Genomic DNA, 9598 nt, shown 5'->3' with positions numbered 1-9598 from the left:
CCCGCGGGTAAGGGGGGAGGTTCACCAAGCAATTTTGTATGCAGTCTATGAGTTTAAAGTAATGTATCACAGTCTTGATTGTGTTGTGGTGTGCTCCAAGCTGATGTCTTAGTGAAAATAGTTCTGAGGGGGAGACTTACATTAGTTCTGAGGAACAGACTTGAAATATGGCTGATCTCATTTATTATATTTTCTATTTTTAACCCTTTGAAACAAGAGTCAAGTTAGTAGGCTCAAATAACCTGTATTTTTAAGGAGTCATCTATGTAGAGTCAGGATGTGTCAGTATTACAAGATAGTAAATTTGTAAGATATTTGACATTGTATGGACTTAGCAAAGGCAAAGCTTTGTCTGTCAAATTAACTACATACCTTGTTAGCATGGTATTTAATCAGTAAGAGAGTGTGCAGTCCTTAGTGACCTAAGGAATTAACTTGAAGTGCAAATGTATTTGTAAAATTCTGAAACGTGCAAAACTTGTGTCCCTTGGAGAGCAGGCAAAAAAACTTGGCAAACCTTACATCTGGTTACTAACTTCTCAGATAAGAGTTTTGCATAGCTTATAAAACGGTGAAGAATTAAAATGCACTCAAATGGTCAGCACTTCATAAATTCACATAGCCAAAGAACACCTGTTCAAATAATGTGACAATATTAAAAAAAAAATTATTTATGATAAGGAATTGCAGTAAAATTGGTTACAAGTTAGGTCAGAAACAGGTCAGAGGTGTTGTGATACAGTTGTGTGGATTTTTACAGAAATTGGAAAGTGTGTTGATATTTCATTTTTATTGGGAATATAAACTTCAAGATAAAGTGTTCCAACTTGTAAAAATAAATTAATGAATAGTGTGGAATGAGAAACAGTTTTTTAATTGTAGTTGGTTTTAATCAGTGAATGAACTTTTTTTATTCAAGACTATATTGAAATTTTAACTCCTAAACTACAATTTCTGTTGGCTTTCCATATTCCAAAGATTCCTAAGGCTAAAGGCAATTGCTGCATTTTGTTAATGTTATGCACCGTTCCCCTTTCTTCTGAAATTTCTATACCTCTTGGTGTAATAGGCACCAGAATGCTGCTCGTGCTCTTTGTGAACTGTGTGCATTTCAATTTAGGTATCGGTGAGCTTTCCAGCTACATAGGAAGTTTTATCATAGTAGGCTCTGCTTTCTTTATCTTGGTCCTGGGTCAGCTGTCACAAGGAAGCTTTGACTAACTTGCCCTTTTTCTCCAGCTGTGCTAAAATAGCTTGTGGGGTGGCTTCTTTCGTGTGTTTAAAATAGTAGAAAATAGACTTCACACATCTATTGCCTCTGTTAGAAGCAAGTAATTTTACTTTCATAAGGTAAAAGCTTACAAACATAAAAACATTGGAGGGAAGTAAAATATCACATAATACTTCTCTGCAGCACAAGAGGTCACTTTTCATGAAAAGATCTATTTCTTTAACTTCCTAGGGTGTTTTTTGTTCTTTAACAAAAATACTTTCCACTTGAGTAGCATTTTTGCTTACCAATAGCTGTAGAGGCCAGAGGAGAGCACCATAGTTGATTAACGAAAGCAAACCAAAAGCAAACAATATCACTGTCTCTGCCTAATGTCACCTTCTTCAGCCGGGGCAATGTATCCTAAGATGCAACCTTCAGCCACGCTTCCAACTAGCCACTCTGCTAGATGCTGTGTAAGCATCCCATTCTTGAGTGGAGGCTCTCTTTTTTTCTCCCCCACTTTCCAAAATGTCATGCTGTGTGCCAGACCTTTTCTGTTCTAACCTTTGAGATTCTGCGTGATAACCATTAATGAAGGTGAAATGCTTGGTGGGTGTCATCAGTAGAAGATCTTGTGATACTATAGTAACTTTAGCTGTCAGATAATACCAAGAATATAAAATTACAAAATATCTGAAGAAATGAATTCTGTTTTAGCATAATGACTATATTGAAATTAGCAAATGTTATTTACAGGAAAGAAATTTTAGGTGAAACTAGGAAAGACTTTTTTTGGTGGAAACGATAATGCTTTAAGTTGGAAGAATAGCCTTTTTCCATCTGAGCGGTTTGTGTATTTGCCTGCTCACCAGTTGAGTGTAGATAGTTGGTGAAGTTCTCCATCTGCTGGTGTGAGGTGGTGAATGCACTCTGCAGGTAGGGCTGGCAGTGGTAATTCTGTTTCTCAAATGTAGCAGCTGCATTAGTCTTCAAGACAGTTAGTTCATACATTTACTTTTTAGTTAAAATTATATCCAAACATATCTCAAGACAATCATGAACTTTTTAGGATAAAAGAATGGCAAAAACTGTTGTTTCAGTCACTATAGATTATTTAACTTGTTAACTATCATTCAGTTCGGCAGTTCAATGAATTTTTAGGTTTGATGCAAGTGCAGACAAGCGAGCAGGGCTGCAATATTTTTACAAATTAATTTTTACTTAAAAAAAAAATCTTTCCTCAGGTTCCACATTTACTGTCTAAATTGTCCCTTAGTTTTTTCACAAATAGAAAGGGATGTTCCTGCATGATTGAACACACATAGGCCTACTTATTCAGCTCTGGAAGAACACTAGGATGTTGAAGTGCAGTTTTTCTACTTTCACCAAAGGTTTTCCTGCTGGTTGATAATTGCGCCTGGTGACTTTTTACCTCTTTCCACTCCGGGATGTCAGTGAGAATTGGTTTTGCTTCAGACAGAAGCACACAGCTGAGTGGTGAACAGTCATCATTTCACCCATGATTTTACCAGGGCTCTGGCAGCCCTGAGCATTCCACACAACCCCCTTCTTTTTTAAGTATGTTTGTAGTTAAGGAGAAGCATTGTGACTATGATCTGATAATTTGAGCTTGTGTGCTTGAAATTTTAAACCTAGCTGTATATCTTAGCACTGGTACTATACTGTTACTCATCTTCATTAGTGACTTGGTGTTTTATGTAAATTAATGCAAGGCAAGGAAAAGGAAACACTTCTGTTGGAATTGCAAATAGAAATGAGGTTTCCTTTGTTGGAAGACTTTTTTGATGGCCATCTAGACAGGGGAGGGATAAGAATTGTACAACTTTTGGTGTTGGATACTGTAGAATTTTTTTAAAGCAAGAAGAAAATAGCAGGCCAAAACAAATTTCAAAGTTTATTCGTAGTTTTCCCTTATTTAGGATTATGTGCATCTTTACGTATGCCCTCTCTGCTCAGAACTGATCTTTAATAGTTTTAGTACTCTCTTGATTCTGAGCTTGGTGTTCAGAAAAGTGAATCTACTCGTTGGACTACAGTCCAGCACGTGACCACATTTTTTGCATTCACAATGATGTTTCAGTGCTTTACTTCAGAATCATTGCTGTTTGCAGTTTAATCCTTCAGGAAAATGGTTCAAGGGGGGGCACCAAATTTGAAGTTGCTTGTAGTTTCTGGAAGTTTCTATTTGGTTTTATGAAAAAGTTTATTAGTACTGTTTTGATAGAGACCTGTTAAACGTGGAAAAGGATTCATTAGTGTTCTAAGAAGGTTCTTCATTTAAAGTGTTTAACCATAAAAACTGTGTTGCAGTGATCCCTACAATGTAAACTTAGGAACCAGCTTCATTCTGATAACTTAAATGACCTTGGGCGTCTGGATTGTCTTTGTGAATTCCTGACTCACGAATTTGCACAAATAGGCATGTACAAAACAGGAATTTGCTGAATTGCATTGGAGTATTTCTCAGATAAAAGATTACATACATAATTTTAAAAAGAATGCTTGGTGAAATATGCTTGTTTGAAGAGGCAGGTGGAATTTTTTAAAAGGTGATACTCAGTAATGCAATTAAAGATTCAAGGGTGAGTGTCTCTTTTTATTCTTTGTTAACTAGGTTACCTAGAATGTGCACCAAGATTCATGGTGGTCTTTTTCTTCTTTTGGCTATTTAAGCTGACTTTGTAATTAATGTTAGTAACTAGCTCACTATGGGTACTCTATTCATCTAGAAGCGGTGCATTAAACTTTTTTGTTTTCCTTTCTTCCAGTTTTCTGTTGCTATTTTACTTGTAATTCATGCAACATTAAGAATGTTAACATACAGATTTTAGGAGTTTAGTGATTAATAATGTAATAACTGCAGATAAAATAAAGATCTGAAGGAATTGTTTTGAAGAGAATATGCTGTGCAGAATTCATGAAGCCTGCTAGTCACTTAAGAGCCGGCAAGCTGTTGAAAACTTCTAGGTACTTAAGGAATTCGTACTACTCTAGTGAATATGGCAGGCTGTAGGAGGAGCTCAGATACTCAGAGGGGATTCCAGAACGGAGGAATGTGTGGTTGTGTCTGCACTAGTGTTCTTGTTCAACTCAAAAGTGAACATCTGAGAAGCATCTCCTGGACATCACCACTCACCTGGCTTTGTCTCCCACTGGGGGGTGATTTCAGAGCATGTAAACCTCGTTCCTTTCAAATATAACTAAGTTGGTACATGCTCCAACTGCTGTTGGACATTTAGTTCTCAGAATGGGACTAGAGCTAGTCCAAAAGCAGTTGCTGTCCCCCCCCAAATATATATAATATGGGTGGTAGGTTCTTAGAACTGTTTTCAGTGTCTGTGTAAACTCTTACGCTGCATTGCTTGCTAATGCAGACAGCCCACGTTGGCATATTAAAGCTGAGTTGAAAAACGTTGGATTGAGTTAAAATCTGAAGGGCAGAATTTTGATTAAATACTGGCTGTCCTGACTCTTAATAGTTGTGCTTCGTAAAGTGACCCAATACTAACAATATTTCATCACCCTCTAATAATTGTTGCTTTGTTTCTCTTTTGAAACTCAAGTTATGTAAACATATCTATTTTCCAGGACTCGTTTGTGATGTGCTTCTGAAAGAAGAACTGAGAATCCATTACATACTTACACTTTTGGGAAAACTCTCCTCCTAATGTATTTTACAAACTAATTGAATTATCATAGAAATTCAGCATGGGAGGAGCTGTGAGTGCTGGAGAAGACAACGATGACTTAATTGATAACTTGAAAGAAGCTCAGTACATTCGCACTGAGAGTGTGGAGCAAGCCTTCAGAGCAATTGATCGTGGTGATTATTATCTGGAAGGATACAGGGACAATGCCTATAAAGACTTGGCCTGGAAGCATGGAAATATACACTTGTCAGCACCTTGCATTTATTCTGAAGTCATGGAAGCACTGAAGCTTCAGCCTGGATTATCTTTTCTAAATCTGGGTAGTGGAACCGGATACTTGAGTACAATGGTGGGATTAATATTAGGTAACTTGAACGTTTTTATTTTAATATAGTGTTTCTGCATATTTTTAGAAGATTATACAAGCCCTGTAAAACTTACTTTTACTTCTTTAAAAATGACAGTACTATACTTAAGACTGGGTGTTTGAGATGTGTTGTTAAAATACTGTACGTTATCTACAAGCTGTTCACTGACACTGCTGTTCAGTGACATTTCATGGAGTGCTTTGGAAGAGGCAATTGTTCCTGCTTGCCTTTCAGTAGTCTAAAATTCTCATTTGAAAGGAAACAGTCCTTCTGTTGCTTAAAAGGAAAAGGCATAAAAGAACAATTTTTGACTAAAATTTTAGTCTGCATTTGCACCATGTTTATGCTCTTACTCTAGGTTACTGTTTTGATCTTCAGTTTATGGAAAGAAAAATCTAAATTGTAAAGGCTAATGACTTGAAGAAACGTAATTGAAAAATCTCTATCAGCATGCAAACAATTTTTTTAAAATATATTCATTTAATCATTTTATTAGTGAGAAAGTTTTAGGATGTAGACTGATAAGACTGTTTAAGCACTGCAGGTCTGTAGGATTTTAAAACTATTTTAACAGATTAGCACTGTGGTTTTTTTCTTCTGTTTTCAAATACATTTCCTGTATGGAAAAAAGATGGAATGAAATATTGCTGTCTACATTTAAATTTTAAAACCTACCTTAGAGAGAAAAAATCTTTAATTCTTCCCCCTCCCCAATATTTAGAATACAGAACATGTGTACCAACAAATACTTTTTTTTTTGCAAGTGAATTTCATTACATGAGAACTTCATTTATTTTAGTATGTAGTTTTCATAGATATAGTTTTATTGACTGTATTACATGGAGTCTTCATATTTCCTTGGTTGCAGAAACCTTGCTGACAGGTAATACATAAAGATTTTGCATATATTTATTTATATACACGACTGAGGTGTGAAGAGTTGGTTTGTTAATTTTCAATTATTTAGTTACTTTATGTCATCTGTTCTTATTTATTAAAGAGTAGAAATTATCCCTAATAGTATGTAACAAACGTCATTTGTTGGCATCTCTGGCAGTGTCTTTTGTTCCAGTTAATACCATTAAATTCATCAGATTCTACTGTTCTTTTGTGGAAACAGGAATTATGTTCATTCACAGGTAAAAATAAAAAAAAAGATATCTAATAGAGTGTTGCTTTGGCCTTTTCAAGAGCATTTCTGTTTAAGAGAGTAGATATTTTTAATTAGATTGTAACATTTTAAGTTCAGCGTTCTGTTTCAGCATTAAAACAATTAGTAAATGTTGCTGCATTCTCTTCTCTAAAATGTTTGCGCAGGGTAGTGGGTGATGGTATTCGTCTATTTCTGTCTTGTGGAAAGCTTTGTTATTTCATTATTCTTTCTTAACTATGATGTTTAAAAAAGAAATTGTGGCTTATGTATATTGCACTTTTGTATCTGTGTATTTATGTAACCTATTTTGAGTGGCTGTTGGCTGGCTGTTGAATGTTCCTGGGTTTGACCTCTCCTTATCAAGCAGACTTCCTATCCTTGAGAATATTATATGTGGAGTTGAAGAAATTAAACAGGAAAAGACCTGTCTTCTGCAGAGGGTGAGACTGGCTGACAGCCCCTGAGGAGCACGGTTACACTGCAGATGTTCCCACAGAGCCAGCTCAGGTGCTGATACTTCTCTAGCAGTGCTGAGGAGCCTGGAGCAGCGACTGCTCAGCTATTTACAGAAGCGGACTTCCCATGTTTCTGTAGTGCTGTACCCAGTCTCCAAAGTCTACTTAGTGTTGTAATGTGGTTTGAGTGCTAGGTTGAGGCATGGAAGGTATAAATACAGTTTGTGTGCCTTTATTTTCTTACTCTGCTCCCTTTGATAAAATTACTAGTTACATATAATCATTCTTCTTTATTTTAGTGTTTGTTTTAAACCAGGGAATAGCTGCTTTAGCAAAGAAAAAGAAAAATAAACAGAAGTAATTTTCTGACAAATAAACCATATATATTTTTAAAAGCTCACTTTTTTTTTAAACCGATTTCAGTGTGCACTGCAGTTAGTAACAGAGAACCATGTGTTTTTTGACAGTAGTTGAATATCTTTCAATTTGATAATGTAGTGAGTAGTATTTCTGCCATGTTGGCAGTGTCAAAATGACTAGATTAAATTAGCAAATAATTTGAAACTGGTAAACACTTGTAAGTATAGCAACATACTAAAAAAAACCCCAAAAACACACCATTCCGTAGAGATTAAATTAACTGTTGTTGATACTGTTAAAATGTAAATGTAGTTCAGGCTACGTGGTGGAATTGCTAGCTCATTATGCTGAAAGAGGCCAGTTGACTTTGGAGAGTAACAGAGAAGTTGGTTTCACGTTTTTAGAATGGCTGACTCTCTGATTAAATATACAACTGTGACTTTCCTGATGAAAGAAGAGAACATGTTTCTCATATTTCTGTTCAAATTATGAATACTATGGTGTATCATGATATGGTGGTGTCTTGCATTCATAGATTTAATTTCAAGCTGTTGGAGCAACTGACTGTTTGTTTCTAGTTCTTTGTTTTTCAAAATTGAGTATTGAAAGGAATGTGTATGTGAATTTTGGGACGGATGACGCTGATGCATTTTTAATGTACTTAAAATTATGAGGTTAAAGGGATGGCAATTAATTTTTGATTAAAGAAAACATACCTTGGATGCTGCTGCATGCTGTAGAACTGTACCTATACTGGTTAGAAACATCATAGCTTATTACTGTGCAGGGGAACATTAAATAATTAAACAGTTAGGAAGGGATTGCCTGTGCTAATGCTTTTCTTAATGTGATAGATAATAAACTGAATTTACAGTAGGTATGAGTGTCAACAGGAGGTACATGTTCTCACAAGTTCTAAGAACATCCCTTGGATATCTGTCTACCTTTTGCCTGCCATCAGAGAGGTCTTATGAGCACTGCCTATGATAAACTATTGGATTGGTTTTATTTTACCTAGTAGAAAGTGTTCTAAACAATGTTAAGAATTGCAATTATTAATCAGCTTAGTGGCATATACTATTTTTTCTTGCAGTAAAATGAAACCTTTCTCAGTAACCCTAGGTCTGTTTTGTTAATCGGTGTCCTAGAAAAGACAAATTGAATTCTGTTTCATTGGAGTAACATCTTTGAGCTAAATATTTAGGAAAGATTTAGAACACAGTAGTGGCTATAAATATAAGTTTTGTCTAATCTTATTGATGTTTACTTTCCCTTCCCCTTCCCTCTCCCTTTTCCAATTCTATGCTCCAATGACTAAAGGCCCTGGGCTATGAGTGCATGTTAAATATAGAATCCCCACAGCAAATGTGGCTATCTGATTCGGATTCCTTCCTGATATCGATAATCTTCATAATACTGTATCATGATTTCTTCTTGTTCCTGAAAAATAGCATTAACTTTTGGCACACAAATTGACTTGGAAATACACTTGGATTTGATTGCAGGAAAGCAGTATTGCAACAGTGATGGGATTGTGATGAGTAAACATAACTTGTGGTCAATTTATGTTCTAGATGGAAATTAAGTAAAATATAAGTAAATCAGGAGCAGAATTCTGATTTTTGGAAACTGCAAAACAGAAGAGCAGATGGGCTAAGAGATATAATCCCCGATCTCTGAATTGCCAAAAGCTGAAATTTTTGCCATAAGAAAACTTCTCAAAATTTAAATACCAAAATACAGACTAAATCATAATTTGAAATGGTTGTATTCCAGCTAAATACTGTGTTGAAAGAGAAGTTGCTCAGACTGACTTAAGTGTAGTCAGATTCATTTTTTTTCTGTATGCTTATGAAGAAAATTCATTCTATAAAATCGTTTTGCCACAGTTCTATCCCTGTTTCATTGATGCTTTGGCCTTTTACTTGCTTAAGCATTGGTAATGCAGATGAAAAAATAACTTTGTCTGGCAGTGTTGGGAGACTTGTGTGTTTTATGTGATATTGGTGCTTTCACAGATGAAAGTTATAATGCTGTTCCATGTGGTTGTGCTGTGCTTAAAGAAAAAAAAAACCACAAAAAACCAACACCCTGCTGTTTTTGTTTACAGGACCTTTTGGGATAAATCATGGAATAGAGCTTCATTCAGATGTGGTAGAATATGCCAAGGAAAAATTGGAGAGCTTCATAAAATATAGTGATAGCTTTGATAAGTAAGTATCTCATTTGTGTAGTTCACTTTGCAGCAGCGTTTCTGTTTTTGAGCACGTCATTGCTTACGAGTTTAGGGAAGGGAGAAGAATGGCATCACACAACCAAAACATAAAACTTTACGTTTGTGACATTAGTTCATGAGGTAAGTTAAGGCTTAAGAAAGC

At 35.5% G+C, this 9598-nt stretch overlaps 1 protein-coding gene across 2 annotated transcripts in view; it reads left to right on the top strand.

Annotated features, from left to right (window-relative positions):
- The window catches only part of PCMTD1 (protein-L-isoaspartate (D-aspartate) O-methyltransferase domain containing 1), a 47443-nt gene that overhangs the window by 15033 nt on the left and 22812 nt on the right, over positions 1 to 9598 (top strand). The window contains exons 2-3 of one of the 2 annotated variants that reach the window (XM_009328311.1): positions 4823 to 5249; positions 9331 to 9433. In XM_009328311.1, the coding sequence (XP_009326586.1) occupies positions 4943 to 5249; positions 9331 to 9433 (410 nt within the window). In that variant the 5' untranslated portion in view covers positions 4823 to 4942. Of the gene's footprint in view, positions 1 to 4822; positions 5250 to 6340; positions 6392 to 9330; positions 9434 to 9598 lie in introns of those variants that run through there. The other variant, XM_009328313.1, reaches the window with a different exon arrangement.

The sequence above is a fragment of the Pygoscelis adeliae genome, unplaced genomic scaffold (assembly GCF_000699105.1).
Source record: "Pygoscelis adeliae isolate BGI_AS28 unplaced genomic scaffold, ASM69910v1 Scaffold367, whole genome shotgun sequence".
In the NCBI taxonomy this organism is placed as follows: Eukaryota; Metazoa; Chordata; class Aves; order Sphenisciformes; family Spheniscidae; genus Pygoscelis; species Pygoscelis adeliae.
Note: the sequence above shows the minus strand (reverse complement) of the source record. Positions and strands in the feature narration are given on the sequence as shown.